The 17,239-nt window shown below is 39.6% G+C and overlaps 1 protein-coding gene across 2 annotated transcripts; it reads left to right on the top strand.

Annotated features, from left to right (window-relative positions):
- The first annotated feature begins 13,107 nt into the window (after positions 1–13,107).
- On the top strand, positions 13,108–16,841 carry LOC145118753 (uncharacterized). Of its 2 annotated transcripts, XR_013713435.1 has the most exons (5): positions 13,108–13,327; positions 14,090–15,130; positions 15,251–16,000; positions 16,094–16,212; positions 16,298–16,841. XR_013713435.1 is itself a non-coding variant. In XM_079054434.1 (3 exons), exons 1-3 carry the CDS (start codon positions 15,736–15,738, stop codon positions 16,673–16,675), a joined length of 762 nt encoding a protein of 253 aa, XP_078910560.1. In that variant the 5' UTR covers positions 15,638–15,735; the 3' UTR covers positions 16,676–16,841. The 2 variants fall into 2 exon arrangements, 1 of the variants encoding a protein (XP_078910560.1); XM_079054434.1 differs by lacking the exons at positions 13,108–13,327; positions 14,090–15,130 and having other exon boundaries at positions 15,638–16,000.
- The last annotated feature ends 398 nt before the right edge of the window (positions 16,842–17,239 follow it).

The following is a 17,239-nucleotide window of genomic DNA, read 5'->3' as shown; positions in this document are numbered from 1 at the left end:
AACCCTAGTTCAAGAAATAGTCGATTTTGTGGCCCTATGAATGTAAAGTGTTCGATATCTTGTGAGAAATGAAGCGATAGAGATCGATCTATGGAGGATGTGGGTCGTTCTTTGAGGGATGAAAAAAACCCTAGTTTCCTAGACTTTGTGAGGACGGGGTTTTCTAGTTTTTAGATTCCTGCAAGGTATTAAGGAGTGGCGGAGAAGCGGATCGGAGAGAAGAGAGAAGGAGGGAGAGGGGAGAGTAGACTGCGAAGATGAAAGATAGAAAGAAGGTAGAAGAAGGGTTTTCAAAATTTTGGGGATTTCGTTTCCCCCCGCTAAACGCGCGTTTCATTAAAATTATAAAGCGACAGGTATAGAGGACGCGCGTTTAAAATAAAGCGCCCTCCGTGTTTTAAATTTCTTTTCTAGAGACACTAATTTAAGGGCACACAATAATACGTGACATAAATCCTTAAATTTTTTGAAGAGATGACACTTTTTTAATGTCACTCTCTTTTGCGTAACATAAATCAATGAGTGTCGTGGTTTGCGCGTCGTAAAAGGGTCTTTTTCCTGTAGCGTGACGCGTTCGCGCGCGGCGCACATGCATGGAACGTAACACAAACTCGAGAGAATAATCATTCATGATGAACGTCCATGTAACGTCATTTAAATGCGTTTTCTTTTTCATTTATTTTGGTTTTTTTTAGTTTTTCTATATTAATATTTTTTATTTTTCCTTAAAAAAATTCAATTTTTTTTCTTAAATAGATATATGCTCGGTTTTAATGTTTTTATATTTTTTTCGTTTTATTATTATTTATTATTTCGTTTTTTAATTTTTTTCGTTTGTTTAAAAAAAAGATATTATTTTTTTCTTTTTTTTAAATATCTTTATTACATACTTGAAGATAGTAGGATTTTTTTTTTTTGTAAACTAAATATCGGTTTGAGTTTTTAATGTTTAACAATCATAAAATCTCAAATAAGAAGAGTATTAAGGATCATAATATTTTCCATTCATAGTTTTTTTTTTAATCATTTTATTTTTTGATTATAAAATTTTGAATCATAACCATATTATGCATCATACATTTTTGGTTCATTTTAATTTGGATCATAATATAATAAATTAAATAAAGTTTTGTTCAATACAACATTTGGATCATTATAATTTTTGAATCAAAATATTTTTAGATCATAACAAGTTAATGATCATAGACATATTGTAACATCTGTGTCCTTGGGTGAATCAAGTTAGGGTTTTGGAGGGTCAAAAGATTGGATTTTTGTGGAAAAGGACGTGAAGCATGGAGGCTCACGATGTGAGGGGGGCCGTATGAAGTTTTCATCCGGGACTGAGCTCACGACGTGAGCAATAAGAGCTCACGACGTGAGGAGCACTGCAGCCCAAGCCCACGGAGTTTTAGGGTTTCCCACATATTTAAGCCCCCTCATCTTGGTTTTAGGGTTCATTTCTCAACCTCCACCTCCCCTAACTTAGAAAATCCTAACCCTAATCCAACTTGGTGATTTTGGATCCATTTTAGTGTTTTGGTGGCTAGAAGAAGAAGAAGAAGAAGAAGAAGAAGAAGAAGAAGAGGTCCTAGAGTGTTGGTTCAGCAAGGAGGCTTCATCTTCGTCATATTGTGCACATTTTGGACCATTGTAAGTATGCAATATCAATTCTTTATGAGATCAATCTCTAGATATATGTTCTAAGCCCCTTTTTGCATGTTTATGTTGGATTGCATGCTTGGGAACCATAAAGTTGGCAACTTTATGGATCAATGTGTCATTCTCCATGATGTAGTCTTATGGATCTGGAATGTGGTTAAAATTTATGAATCTTGGTTGAGTTTAGGGCCATTTCTTTCCATTTTGACCTAAGATGGGTTTAGGACATGTTTGGGGCATGCATGTCCATCAAGTAATCATTTTTATTGGCCTTTGGAGTCCTTGGTAGCTTCTGGAAGAAGTAGGATTAAAGTCTTAATGGATTAAGGACTTAAAAGCTAGGTTTTTAGCCTCAGACTGTTCTCACGACGTGATACACAAGGTCTCATGACGTGAGAAGCGTTTGGTCCCGTTTTTTGGTCATCTGCTTGGGGCTCACGACGTGAGGGCGGCCCCGTTGACTTTTCCTTAGCTGAGTTAACTATGTCGGGTCGTGATGAGTTGGGATCTGATTGGGTGAGATCTCACGACGTGACCAAGGCTGGTCACGACGTGAGATGTGGTTTTTAGGCATTTGGGCCTTGTTGGGCCCTAGTTTTCTGTATGTGGGTCTTTTTGGTGCTTGGTACCATTTGGAGCTTTGGGTATCTTTTAGGAACTTGGGCCTTGGTGGGCTTTTGATGCTATTGGTAAGTGTGACATCCCCATTTTCACGGCCAGAAAAGACCAATTTTGTTTATGCTTGTTTGAAAATCAGAGTAACATTTTAAATAAAAGTGTTGCGGAATTTGTCCCAAAACAAAATATGATAAAGATTTATCAAAACCATTTCCAAGGAAATGTATTTCATTAAAAGACTCGGGATGTCATGTTCGATACAGATCAAAACAATAAACAGTACAATATAAGCCTTACTACATTATTTCATATCTACAGGCCTATATCCGTAATCCCTCATCCAAAACATCACATCTATGCTCGAGCGCCACTACCTGTAATACATGAAACTGAGTGGGTCAGGCTTGGGAGCCTGGTGAGCACATAGGGTTTTCAACCCACAATAAATAAGTTTATTAATTTCATCGATCAACAATAACCCGATTACCCGTTCCCGTTATCCTCACTTTACGTCCCTAAACACCTATCATAAGGGACCTAGCCTAAGGATCATCATCGGGATGGACACTACTGCTAAGGGGGTTCCTCAGCAATAAATATCCTAAAGGCAACCATGAGGGGGATGGAGTACACCGGTGAACACATCGTTCACAAACACCTACAGGTTGCGAGCCTGTTAGCGTTCCACTGGACTGTCTAGAAGAGTCCGTGGTCGTCATCTATACTCCGCTAGATGACTGGATCACCAACAACATCGAGGCCTCTCATCATTTTATCACACATCGTCTTATTACATCTACCCATGTTTTACCCCAACATTTTTGTAGATATAAAATACATATACAGTTTAAATCATGAAAAACGTGTATAAATCATTCATCCAACATGGACATCAAGTATTCAGATAATATGCACACATAGCACGTAATTTATATAAAATACTTCATATCTATGTGTAAGATGAAAGTAACTATGCACTCACCTGAAAGGTGGTGACTCGGTACTCGAACAGCACTTCGTTATCTCAAAACAAATTTTCCTTGACCAAAACCTAGTATCAATACCACTAGAGTTTAGTTTTAACGTTAACCGCGACTAATTAATAGTCTAGCTATTATTATTATTATATAAGCGTTAAATAACACTCAATATAACTCATAATAATAGCCCAAATAATTATTTTAAGGTCCTAATAACCTTACTATATTAAAACATAAGCTATACTAAAGATAGGTTAGGCGTAGCTCACTTACAGCGGGTTTTTCTCAAAACCGGGCTTCGCTGGAGCAGCGTTTCCATGCCGAAAGGCTCTTTTCTCGGGACTCCGGGAGCCTCGGGGCTTCCTTCGGATGCTAGGGGGTTTACCTAGACTTTAGGGGGGCTTACGGAGCTTAGAGAGAGAGTGTAGAGAGAGAAAGTTGAAGGGTGAGGTGTGAGGAAGTTGGAATGCCCGGCACCTCTATTTGCAGTGAAAATATCTGATGGACTCGCCGAGTCTTGACTCAGACTCGCCGAGTTGGTGCATGTGGCAGCCTTCTGGTGGTGCCACGTGTTCAATTCTGGTGGTGCCACGTCACCCAATATCGCGTATCAGCCTCCCGACTTAGAAAAATCATAACTCTTGCATACGAGCTCCGTTTTCGATGTTCTTTTTTTTCAACGCGTAGGTAAAAACAAGATCTACAACTTTCATTTAGATCTCGTCGGCTAATTCTCGACCGATCTTAAATTTAACAGTAGGAGGAGATTAGACTGCTAAATGACCGCGAAGAATTCGTAACTCCTTCATACGGACTCCGTTTTCGTCTGTCTTTTTACCGTTGAGTTCCTATTAATGAGATCTTCAACTCTCATTTAGGTTGCGTAAGCCAAAAACCGCTTGAACTAAAATTCGAGTTTCGGGCTGTACACTGCTAAGCCGAAACTTTGAAAAATCATAACTTCCTCATACGAAGTCAGATTTGGGCGTTCTTTTTATGGATTTTCTCGGTTTAACATACTCTACGACTTTGGTTTAGATTACTGAGGCTAAAAAGTCTTCTATCATAAATTCACTTTTTACGCTTCCCGGTGCCGTGCCGATTCCGTCGCGAAACTTCGACGGGTCATAACTTCTTCGTTATAACTCGGATTTCGGCGTTCTTTATATCTCCGGAATCCTTGTTTCGACCACTAGAACTTTATGTAAAGATATCGGACTTATCTCACACTTTAATTTTTGACGCTTATTTTTATCCTTTATTTATTTTAAATTTATAAATAAGTAATAAGCATATAAATGTACATAATTCACATAATACTCAAACAATTCATCTTTATTACTTCAAAAAGAGTTACAATAGTTGACCTAGACTATTACATCGTTTAAAAATGCTTAGCCCCGAAACCCGGGCGTACAATTATCTCCCCCTTAGGATGATTCCGTCCCGGAATCATGCATCAGCAAACAGATGTGGATAGCGACTCATCATGTCACTCTCTGTTTCCCAAGTGAGATTCGGCCCATTCGAATGTTTCCATTGGACTAGCACTAAGTCGACCATCTTGCGTCGTAACTTCTTAGTCTTACGGTCAATAATTGCCTCGGGCTCTTCGATTAGCCTCTTATTTTCATCCATTCTTAACTCTGAGATCGGAATTATGTCGGGAACTTCTCCCGCGAACTTCCTCAAATAACACACATGGAAGGTGTTATGAATACCATCTAGTTCTTCGGGTAATTCGAGCTTGTAAGCTTGGTTCCCAATCTTCTGAAGAACTTTGAACGGTCCAATAAACCTTGGACTCAACTTTCCTCGCTTTCCGAATCTTATAAGTCCCTTCCACGGTGAGACTTTAAGCAAAACCGAATCCCCAACTTCGAAGGTCATCGGTCGTCTCTTCTTATCAGCATAGCTCTTCTGACGATCCTGAGCTGCTAACATTCTTTCCCTAATCACCTTTAACTTCTCAGCGGTCTCATGGACTATCTCGGGGCCCATAAACTGCTTTTCTCCAGCCTCAAGCCAACAAGACGGCGTACGACACTTTTGCCCGTACAAAGCTTGATAGGGTGCCATCTTGATGCTCGAGTGGAAACTGTTGTTGTAGGAAAATTCTACCAAAGGTAAGTGCTCATCCCAGTTACCTTGGAACTCCAGGGTACATGCTCTTAGCATATCTTCCAGTGTTTGAATCGTTCTTTCACTCTGACCATCGGTCTGCGGATGATACGTTGTACTTAAACACAATTTCGTACCCAATTCCTCTTGTAGACTCCTCCAAAACCTTGACGTAAAACGACTATCACGATCTGACACAATCGTTAGAGAAACACCGTGAAGTCTCATAATTTCCTTCACGTAAGCATTTGCAAGCTTATCCATAGACCACCTTTCGTTGGCAGCTATGAAGTGTGCACTCTTAGTGAAACGATCCACGACCACCCAAATCATGTCGTGACCGTTCTTCGTCCTGGGAAGTTTAGTCACAAAATCCATGGTGATGTCTTCCCATTTATCCACGGGTACAGGTAAAGGTTCTAAATTCCCGTACGGTTTCTGATGTTGTGCCTTAACTCTTGCACAAGTTACACACTCGGCCACATACTTCGCAACATTGAGTTTCATCGTCGGCCACCAATAGTAGGGTTTTAGGTCCCTATACATTTTAGTGCTACCGGGATGAATCGAGTACATGGTCTTATGCGCTTCTTCCATCAGAAGTTCTCTTACTCCTCCTGTCTTAGGTACCCAAATCCGATTTTGGAATACCTTCAGCCCTTGACTGTTTGTGCCGAATACCAACGTCCTTCCCAAACGTTCTTCCTTTCGGTCATTCTTTTCTGAAGCTTCTTCTTGAGCTCTCCTGATACTTTCCACAATCGTCGAGACAACTTCTATTCTCAACGCTCTTGGCCTTTTTCTTTCAAGATTGACTTTTCGACTTAGAGCATCAGCAACAACATTTGCTTTACCGGGGTGGTAAAGTATCTCACAATCGTAGTCCTTGAGTAACTCTAGCTAGCGTCGTTGTCTCATGTTCAATTCCTTCTGATTAAAGAGATACTGGAGACTCTTATGATCAGTGAAAAGTTTGCACTCCGTACCATAGAGGTAATGTCTCCATATCTTTAAGGCAAATACTACCGCTGCCAACTGAAAATCATGAGTGGGGTAGTTCTTTTCGTGCTCCTTCAATTGTCGAGATGCGTATGCTATCACCTTTTCTCTTTGGGTCAGAACACAACCCAACCCGACTCCAGATGCGTCACTATAGACCGCAAAGTCTTCAGCTCCATCGGGTAGAGAAAGAATCGGTGCTTCACATAATTTCTTCTTTAGCTTCTCGAATGCTTCTTCGTGCTTCTTGCTCCATGTATAAGTAGCTCCTTTGTGGGTCAAAGCAGTCAATAGAGCAGCTATCGAAGAAAAGCCTTGGATAAATCGTCGGTAATATCCAGCTAATCCAAGAAAGCTTCGAATCTCTGTGGGACTCTTTGGACGTTCCCACTTCATTACAGCTTCGATTTTTGCTGGGTCAACCATTATCCCTTCTTGGTTAACCACATGACCCAAGAACTGGACTTCTCGGATCCAAAAATCACACTTGGAGAACTTTGCATATAGCTTCTCCTTCTTCAAGACTTCCAACACTTCTCGTAGATGCGGGCCATGCTCCTCCTGGCTTTTCGAGTATATGAGAATGTCATTTATGAACACTATCACGGACTTATCGAGGAATGGTTTACAAACCCTGTTCATCAAATCCATGAATGTTGCTGGAGCATTGGTTAGTCCAAAAGACATAACCAAGAACTCGTAGTGTCCATATCTCGTTCTTAACGCAGTTTTCTCGACATCCTGCTCTCTCACCTTCAGCTGATGATATCCTGACCTAAGATCGATCTTTGAGAAGTAGCTAGAACCTTGCAGCTGATCGAATAGGTCATCAATCCTTGGTAATGGATACTTGTTCTTCATCGTTGCCTTGTTCAGCTCTCGGTAGTCTATACACATTCTCATGCTTCCGTCTTTCTTCTTCACGAATAGCACCGGAGCTCCCCAGGGTGATGAACTAGGTCGAATGAAACCGTTGTCCAATCACTCCTGAAGTTGCGTCATAAGCTCCTTCATCTCCGTCGGTGCTAATCGGTATGGTGCCTTTGCTATCGGTGTTGTACCTGGTAACAAGTCTATCCAAAATTCCACTTGTCTATCAGGTGGTAATCCGGGAAGATCTTCGGGAAAGACTTCCGGATAATCACACACAACCGGTATGTTCTGCACCTCTTTCTTTTCCTTCTTAGCATCGATTACGAATGCCAAGTATGATGCACATCCCTTGGACAAACATTCTCTGGCTTTCATCAGGGAGATGATTCCATAATTTACTCGGCGTTTGTCCCCGTACACCATAAATGACTCTTTTCCAGGTGGGTTTACCCTTACTATCTTCTTTCGGCATTGAATCTCAGCATCGTTGGCGCTAAGCCAATCCATTCCCAGAACGATGTCGAAACCGTTCAATTCTATGGGTAACAACTCCTCGTGGAATTCGTTTCCGTTTAGGTCGATGACGATGTTCTTAATACGATTACTAACAGGTACGAACTTGCCACTGGCAACTTCCACAATTAGGGCATTATCAAGTTTTTCTAAAGGCAATGCTAATTTTCCTCCAAATCTATGCGATACAAAGGAATAGTTTGCTCCCGAATCAAATAGTATATTGGCAGGCAATCCATTTACAAGAAAGGTACCTGAAGCGATGTCTGCTGCCTCCTTTGCAGCCTCGAGCGTCATCTGGAAGGCTCTTGCCTTCGGCTTCAGTGGAATGTTGGGTCTTCCTGCCTCCTTCTTCTTCGGGCAGTCCCTCGAAATGTGCCCCTCCTCGTTGCACTCATAACAGACCTTCTTAGTGAACGTGCATTCGTTGGCATAGTGCCCAGGCTTCCCACATTTGAAACAAGTGACTCCTCCGTCACATTTCCCTTGGTGCTTCTTCTTGCACTTGTCACACCATTTTACTTCGGCTCCTCCTCCTCTCGAACCAAACTTCGAGAATTTACTCTTCTTACCGGACCTCGAGGAACCGTCAAATTTCCTTTTCTCACCAACCTCGGCCCTCTCCAGACCCCTTTCCTTCTGCTGGGTTTCCACATTCTTAGCTGCTCGAACAGCTGATTTTAGAGTGGTTGCCATCTTGACTGTTGGGCCAAAGTCGGCTGGCAGTCCATTTGCGAACCTCTCAATTTTGGAGAGTTCGGTTGGCACTAGGTATGGAAACAACTTCATCTTCTTCGTGAATGCAGTAGCGTAGTCGTCGACACTCATCCTTCCCTTCTTCAAGTTTTGGAACTCATTGTTCAAATCAATCAAATCTATCTCTGAACAGTACTGCACCTTCAGTTGTTCCAAGAACTCTTCCCATGACATTTTCAGGGCTTCTCCTCGCGACATTGTATCCGCCAATAGCTTCCACCAGCTCAAGACTCCAGTTTTCAGTTGCCTAACTGCAAAGACAGTCTTCTGTTTCTCGCTACAGTTGCAGCTCTCGAACACCATTTCCATTTCGGAGATCCAATCCATAATCTCAACAGGCTTTGGGCTTCTTGAGAGACTTGGTGGCTTGGCACCCAAGAAATTCTTATACATCCGTCCATCCTTGTCGTTTCCCCTCTCCGGGTCATTCCTTCGTTCTCCTTGAGTCCCAACTTGACTCACATGGCGGCTATAGTTCCCTTCCTCTGATTGCTCGGGACTCAGCTCGGGTTGCTCAACGGGCATGGTAGGTTCGTCCCTATTCAACATCTGCCTCATTTCTTCCCTTTGTTCCGCTAACATAGCCCGAATCATGGCTTGTACTCCAGCCATGGTGATTGGCTCGGGTGCAACTTCTACTACAACAGGTACTTGTTGAATCACTGGGGGTTGATCCCTATTCCCATTTGCATTCCCAGCTCCACTGCGGGTTCTTGCCATCTTGATCTATACACCGAATAAGGTGAATTTAGATCTTTATTCATGATAGACGTTTAAATTATCCTTATCTCTCCGAAACGTTTACATGTTAGTTCTAATATTGTAGTCGTACGTTTAGAATCCTAAACACATAAGGTTTCCAGATCCGGTCGGCAACAGACCATAGATCCGAACAACTAACAACACATAAGGCATAAAGCATTTAGCACATATAAGCATTTTAGGCATAATTCCTAAAATAAGCTAGTGCTCACACCTCACAATCATCGCTTAGCATTCTAAGTTTAAGTCTAGAAATCTTACAAATTCCAAGTTCGCTTAAACTAATGCTCTGATACCAACTGTGACATCCTCATTTTCACGGCCAGAAAAGACCGATTTTGTTTATGCTTGTTTGAAAATCAGAGTAACATTTTAAATAAAAGTGTTGCGGAATTTGTCCCAAAACAAAATATGATAAAGATTTATCAAAAGCATTTCCAAGGAAATGTATTTCATTAAAAGACTCGGGATGTCATGTTCGATACAGATCAAAAGCATAAACAGTACAATATAAGCCTTACTACATTATTTGATATCTACAGGCCTATATCCGTAATCCCTCATCCAAAACATCACATCTATGCTCGAGCGCCACTACCTGTAACTCATGAAACTGAGTCGGTCAGGCTTGGGAGCCTGGTGAGCACATAAGGTTTTCAACCCACAATAAATAAGTTTATTAATTTCATCGATCAACAATAACCTGATTACCCGTTCCTGTTATCCTCACTTTACGTCCCTAAACACCTATCATAAGGGACCTAGCCTAAGGATCATCATCGGGATGGACACTACTGCTAAGGGGGTTCCTCAGCAATAAATGTCCTAAAGGCAACCATGAGGGGGATGGAGTACACCGGTGAACACATCGTTCACAAACACCTACAGGTTGCGAGCCTGCTAGCGTTCCACTGGACTGTCTAGAAGAGTCCGTGGTCGTCATCTATACTCCGCTAGATGACTGGATCACCAACAACATCGAGGCCTCTCATCATTTTATCACACATCGTCTTATTACATCTACCCATGTTTTACCCCAACATTTTTGTAGATATAAAATACATATACAGTTTAAATCATGAAAAATGTGTATAAATCATTCATCCAACATGGACATCAAGTATTCAGATAATATGCACACATAGCACGTAATTTATATAAAATACTTCATATCTATGTGTAAGATGAAAGTAACTATGCACTCACCTGAAAGGTGGTGACTCGGTACTCGAACAGCACTTCGTTATCTCAAAACAAATTCTCCTTGACCAAAACCTAGTATCAATACCACTAGAGTTTAGTTTTAACGTTAACCGCGACTAATTAATAGTCTAGCTATTATTATTATTATATAAGCGTTAAATAACACTCAATATAACTCATAATAATAGCCCAAATAATTATTTTAAGGTCCTAATAACATTACTATATTAAAACATAAGTTATACTAAAGATAGGTTAGGCGTAGCTCACTTACAGCGGGTTTTTCTCAAAATCGGGCTTCGCTGGAGCAGCGTTTCCATGCCGAAAGGCTCTTTTCTCGGGACTCCGGGAGCCTCGGGGCTTCCTTCGGATGCTAGGGGGTTTACCTAGACTTTAGGGGGGCTTAGGGAGCTTAGAGAGAGAGTGTAGAGAGATAAAGTTGAAGGGTGAGGTGTGAGGAAGTTGGAATGCCCGGCACCTCTATTTATAGTGAAAATATCTGATGGACTCGCCGAGTCTTGACTCATACTCGCCGAGTTGGTGCATGTGGCAGCCTTCTGGTGGTGCCACGTGTCCAATTCTGGTGGTGCCACGTCACCCAATATCGCGTATCAGCCTCCCGACTTAGAAAAATCATAACTCTTGCATACGAGCTCCGTTTTCGACGTTCGTTTTTTCAACGCGTAGGTAAAAACAGGATCTACAACTTTCATTTAGACCCCGTCGGCTAATTTTCGACCGATCTTAAATTTAACAGTAGGAGGAGATTAGACTGCTAAATGACCGCGAAGAATTCGTAACTCCTTCATACGGAATCCATTTTCGTCTGTCTTTTTACCGTTGAGTTCCTATTAATGAGATCTTCAACTCTCATTTAGGTCGCGTAAGCCAAAAACCGCTCAAACTAAAGTTCGAGTTTCGGGCTGTACACTGCTAAGCCGAAACTTTGAAAAATCATAACTTCCTCATACGAAGTCAGATTTGGGCGTTCTTTTTATGGATTTTCTCGGTTTAACATACTCTACGACTTTGGTTTAGATTACTGAGGCTAAAAAGTCTTCTATCGTAAATTCACTTTTTACGCTTCCCGGTGTCGTGCCGGTTCCGTCGCGAAACTTCGACGGGTCATAACTTCTTCGTTATAACTCGAATTTCGGCGTTCTTTATATCTCCGGAATCCTTGTTTTGACCACTACAACTTTTATGTAAAGATATCGAACTTATCTCACACTTTAATTTTTGACGCTTATTTTTATCCTTTATTTATTTTAAATTTACAAATAAGTAATAAGCATATAAATGCACATAATTCACATCATACTCAAACAATTCATCTTTATTACTTCAAAAAGAGTTACAATAGTTGACCTAGACTATTACATCGTTTAAAAATGCTTAGCCCCAAAACCCGGGCGTTACAGTAAGACTCAGATTTTAGGCTAAGCAAGGAATGTGTAAAATGAACTTTTACTCTGAGTGTTGAACAATAGGACTTGAACCCTAACTTTGGGGTTGCAGATCAATTAATAATTTGGGGGTATTTTTTGGTGCTAGCGCGTAGGATTTTCCGAATCGACATTTCGAGCTTCTATCTGAGATGTTCGGGAGTTTGAGGTGAGTTTTCCTCACTGTACTTATGGATCGAAGGAACCAAGGTCGGCCCATTGGTTTGATAACCTGATATTTGCTGATATGTTGAGTATGGAATAGATATGCATGATTATGCTAGTTATTGATATGCTAGTCAGGTTGATCGGTAGGACTACCTATGATTCTGTATGCATGATTATCTGTATATGTTGTTATTTGTAGACACATTGTGTTGGGTTGAGGTTGTACTGCTTCATGTTGTAGCCAACAAACCCTGGAGCATTCAAGATATGAGCTGAGGACCGGGTGGTATGATAGACTCATACTGAGGGCTCAACTGCATTCCAGATACGAGTTGAGGCCCATGTGGTATGCCAGACTCGTACTAAGGGCTTAAGGGTATTGGATCATTCCAAATATGAGCTGAGGGTCGGGCGGGGCATGTCAGACTCATACTGAGGGCTCATGTGCATTCCAGATATGAGCTAAGAACCATGTGGTATGCCAGACTCGTACTGATGGCTTGAGGGTATTTCAGTCCGATGACTAAATGGGCTCAGGGAGCAAGCCAGACATAAGTTGCGGCCCCCGGGGGCAAGCCAGACTTATGTTGTGGACTCAGGAGTAAGCCATATATGAGTTGTGGGCCCGATAGGCAAGCCAGACTCATACTGTGTGTGTGTGTGTGTGTGTGTGTGTGTATATATATATATATATATATATATATATATATATATATATATATATATATATCTCAGTGTTGCAGAAATCGGTTAAATCGGCCGATTAATCGGCGCCTATTCGCTAATCGGACCTCGACCGATGAGGTTTATTGCTAATCGGTTACTTAAATCGGGCTTGGTCAAATTCGGTCAAATGCGGTCCTAATCGGAGCTAATCGGCGCTAGTCGGAGTTAATCGGTCAAAACCGGTCAAAGACAATTCAAAAAATTTAGGGGCAAAAATGGCAATCTGAAATTATTTTTCTAGGGTTCGTTCCCACTCCCACATTCCATCGTATTCAATTCACTGTGTTTTCTCTCTTTGGATATTTTGAAACACCGACTTCGTACTCACCTCGACGCCTCCTAAGCTCGTTCACTGCATTGTCGACTTCCAAGCTCACCTCCGACGCCATACGCTTCTACAGAATCCTTCCAACGTCTGCCTTGTTTTATCGAGCATCTCATACTTCAATCTCGCCTCAGAGTTAGTGGGTCGAACATCTCATAGTTCCAAATCCGACTCAGGTAAGTTTATTTTGACTTTTTTTGTACTTGTGAAGAACCCAAAGAATGTTACTGCTTATTAATTTGTTAGATAAAGTCGATTCCCTGAATTCTCTACATTCATTTAAGTTTTGTATGTGCAATCGATTCCCTGTATTCTCGTTTGGATTTTCCTCCTTTATTTCAGTCGTTTCTTTTTCACTTAAGCTGTAAACATGGGTTGGATGTGTTTATTAATTGTTCAGCAAATTGAAGCTTAATTCTTGTCACAGCTGTACATTTTTTGATCGAAGCATGTGCTCTTCTCTTTTTCAGTTTTTCTCTAGTGTCGATTATTGCTTGCTGGACCATCTCATAAACTTCTAATCAGATTTAGTAAGAAATCTGCTTGATAAGTATGTTAACCTTTATAACAATAATCATAAAAATAGAAGTTTTTTGGTTCAACTCTTAAGCCTAAGTTGTTTACCTGTTAAGCCTAAGTTTTTTCCAATTAATCTGTTACTATGAAAGTATTAAGTTGTTTACCTGTCAAGCTGTGAAGCTATTAAGTTGTATTTTTGTTGTGAAATTGTTAAGCTGTTAAGCTATTAAGCTGTATTTTTGTTGTGAAGTTGTTAAGCTGTTAAGCTATTAACCTGTCAAGCTGTTAAGCTATTAAGCTTTTTACAAAGTTGTTCACTGTTTTGTAACTTTTGTTGTTAAGGTGTTAAGCTGGATTTTTTCTGTTAAGCTGTTAAGTTGTAAATTTGTTTTTAACTTTTTATTGTGTTAATGTGACAGTTTTGATAGAAGGTGACGATTAATGACATCAAATGCTTCCACTACACCATCTGTTGGATCAACCCCCACCACCACGGGTGCACATAAACGTAATTCAGATGATGTTGGTTGGGAATATGGTTTTATCCCGGATAAAAGCAACATGGAGAGATTGCAATGTATCTTGTGTGGAAAAACATTTAGGGGGGATTTCTAGAATGAAACAACATATTGCTCATGTGAGGGGTAATATATCCTCATGTCCAAAGTCTACAAAAGATGATCAATTGAAATGTAAAAATTCTCTTAATGAAGGGAAGCTAAAAAAGAAAGCTAAACAAGTGCATAATGAAGGCTTAAGGGTGGAGGTGAGACAAGAATTTCATGAAGCAGAAAATTCTTTGGGGTCAAAGGCACCCAATGTTATAGGCCCCATGGATAACTATGCAAACATAATAAACCCAGAAGAAGGTTTGAAGGAGGGAAAGGGAAAAAATGTTGATCTTAACAATATTGTCCGAAAAGAAAGAATATTAATGGTCCATAAATTCATTAGTAGGTGGGCATATGAGAGTGCGATTCCTTTTCATGCCTTTGAAAGGGATAGCTTCAAAATGATGTTGGAGGTTATTGGCCAATTTGGAACCGGGCTTCCATGTCCTACTAGATATGCTTTGAGTGACCCACTTCTAAAGCATGAGGTTGAAAGAACAAAAAAATTGTTGAAAAAAAACGAAAAGGGATGGAAAGAGGATGGATGCTTGATTATGACCGATGCTTGGTCCGATCGAAAGAGAAGAAGCATTATGAATTTATGTGTTAATTCAAAGATGGGTACCGTTTTTTTATCTTCAAAAGAATGTTCCGGTGAAGCACATACAAGCCAACACATATATGAGTATGTGGAATCTTGCATTCAACAAGTTGGTCCCGAGAATGTTGTTCAAGTTGTGACAGATAATGCCATGAATAACATGGGGGCGGCGAAGTTGCTAAAAGAGAAAAGACCATCTATTTTTTGGACATCATGTGCGACACATACCATTAACCTTATGCTTGAAGGTATTTACATTATTTTGTTTATTTGTTGTATTTATTATTTTATTTTTATTACTTTATTTAGTTTAAAAATGTTTAATTGTATACTATAAGTTGTTATTTGATCGTGTTTATTTTTTTAAGGTATCGGAGCACTCCCAAGGTTTAAGAAAATCCTAGATCAAGCAAAGAAACTAACCATATTCATTTACGCTCACCACAAAACCTTGGCGATGATGAGAAGTTACACCAACAAAAGAGAAATTATCCGACCGGGAGTCACGAGATTTGCTTCCGCCTTTCTCACATTACAAAGTTTGTCCGAAAAAAAGGAGCAACTAAGACATATGTTCTCTAGCAACAAATGGGAGGAATGTAAATTTTCCGGTAAGCCTAAATGGATTGCCTCATATAAAACGGTGACAAGTGTCCAATTTTGGTCCGGTGTGACACAATGTTTAAAGGTGTTCTCCCCTTTGGTGAAAGTCCTTAGAATGGTTGATGCGGATTGGAAGCCCTCAATGGGTTTTGTTTAAGGGGAGATTAAAATTGCAAAAGCAGAAATTATCAAATCTTTGGGTGGTAACGAGAAACATTACAAGCCTATTATAGATATCATAAACACAAAGATGAAAGGTCGACTAGATTCAACTTTACATTTGACATCTTATCTTTTGAATTTGTATTATCATTATAATGATTCACAACTCCAATATGACCCCGATGTAATGGATGCGGTTCTTGAGTTTTTTGATACATTATTTTGTGGAGATTTAGAGAAGCAAAGGCAAGTCGTAACTATTGACTTGCCAAAGTACAAGAAAAAAGTTGATAGATTTGGTTGTGATCTTGCGATTAAACATTGTAAGGTGAACGATGCCGACTTTGATCCGGGTAATTCGTTTTCCTTTTAGTTATCTACTTATCTATTTTATAAAATTTTAATATTTATTGATTAATAATGTGATTTTTTTTTCAAAACCGTAGCTAGTTGGTGGGGACTATTTGGTGGCGCAACTCCAAATTTGACAAAGGTTGCAATGAGGATTCTTTCTTTAACTAGTAGTTCATCGGGTTGTGAAAGGAATTGGAGCACGTTTGAAGGGGTTAGTAATATAAAGCATTAAATTTAAATTTTATAAAATTATAATATTAAGCACGTTTGAACTCTTTGTTGTGTTTAAATTATAGGTACATACAAAGAAACGAAATAGATTGGAGACAAGTAAATTGAACAATCTTGTTTATGTTCAATTCAATGCAAATTTAATGGAAAAAAACAAAAAGAGAAAAGATAGAAACATGGAAGTGTTATTAGCAAATAATTCTCTCTCGGCTCAAGAATGGATTGTTGATTATGATGAGTGTGATGTAGATGAAGTAGATCCTAAAACGGTTGATGAAGCTCTAGCAACAGATGTTAGTCAAGCACCCCGAGAAAGTCCAAGAACGAGGGAACTATTAGATGAAGATTTCGAGTCCGAGAGTGAGATTGAGGAGCAAGTGTTGGAAGAAGAAGAATACGAGTCGGATGGTGTTCAGATAATGAAAGTATGCGGAGAAGATTAGAAGAAAATGTGCGTTTAGTTTTGAGCTATTTAAACTTATGGTGGACTTGTTGGATGATGATTGTGTGTGTTTGTTAAAACTTATTATTAAACTTTTATGCTTATTTTGGAGGATGATTTGTTGTGTTTGTTAAACTTATTTAGTTATTATTAAACTTTTATGCCTATTTACCTATATTCTTAGGATTAAGTTAGATTTATAAAATTTTGAATATTTTTCTTAATAATTAATGGTCCCCGATTAATCCTCGTCTAGCCGATTAATCCCTAATCCCCAGTCCACCGACTAGCTAACGCATAGTGTTTTCTACAACCTTGATATATATATATATATATATATATATATATATATATATATATATATATATATATATATATATATATATATATATATATAGAGAGAGAGAGAGAGAGAGAAGTAAGTTCAATTGAAAAAATAAAAAATGTTGAGAATTGGAGAATCATTCTCAGTCAATAATTTATTTTTTTGGCAAAACGTTCCAGCGTACCGGACCGACGGAGGATGAGTAATATTCATATACTAATATAAATATAAGTGTATTCA

Source organism: Lactuca virosa, chromosome 6 (assembly GCF_052849685.1).
Source record: "Lactuca virosa cultivar CGN04683 chromosome 6, Lactuca_virosa_CGN04683_v6, whole genome shotgun sequence".
Lineage (NCBI taxonomy): Eukaryota > Viridiplantae > Streptophyta > Magnoliopsida > Asterales > Asteraceae > Lactuca > Lactuca virosa.
This window is presented reverse-complemented; position numbering and strand designations above follow the sequence as displayed.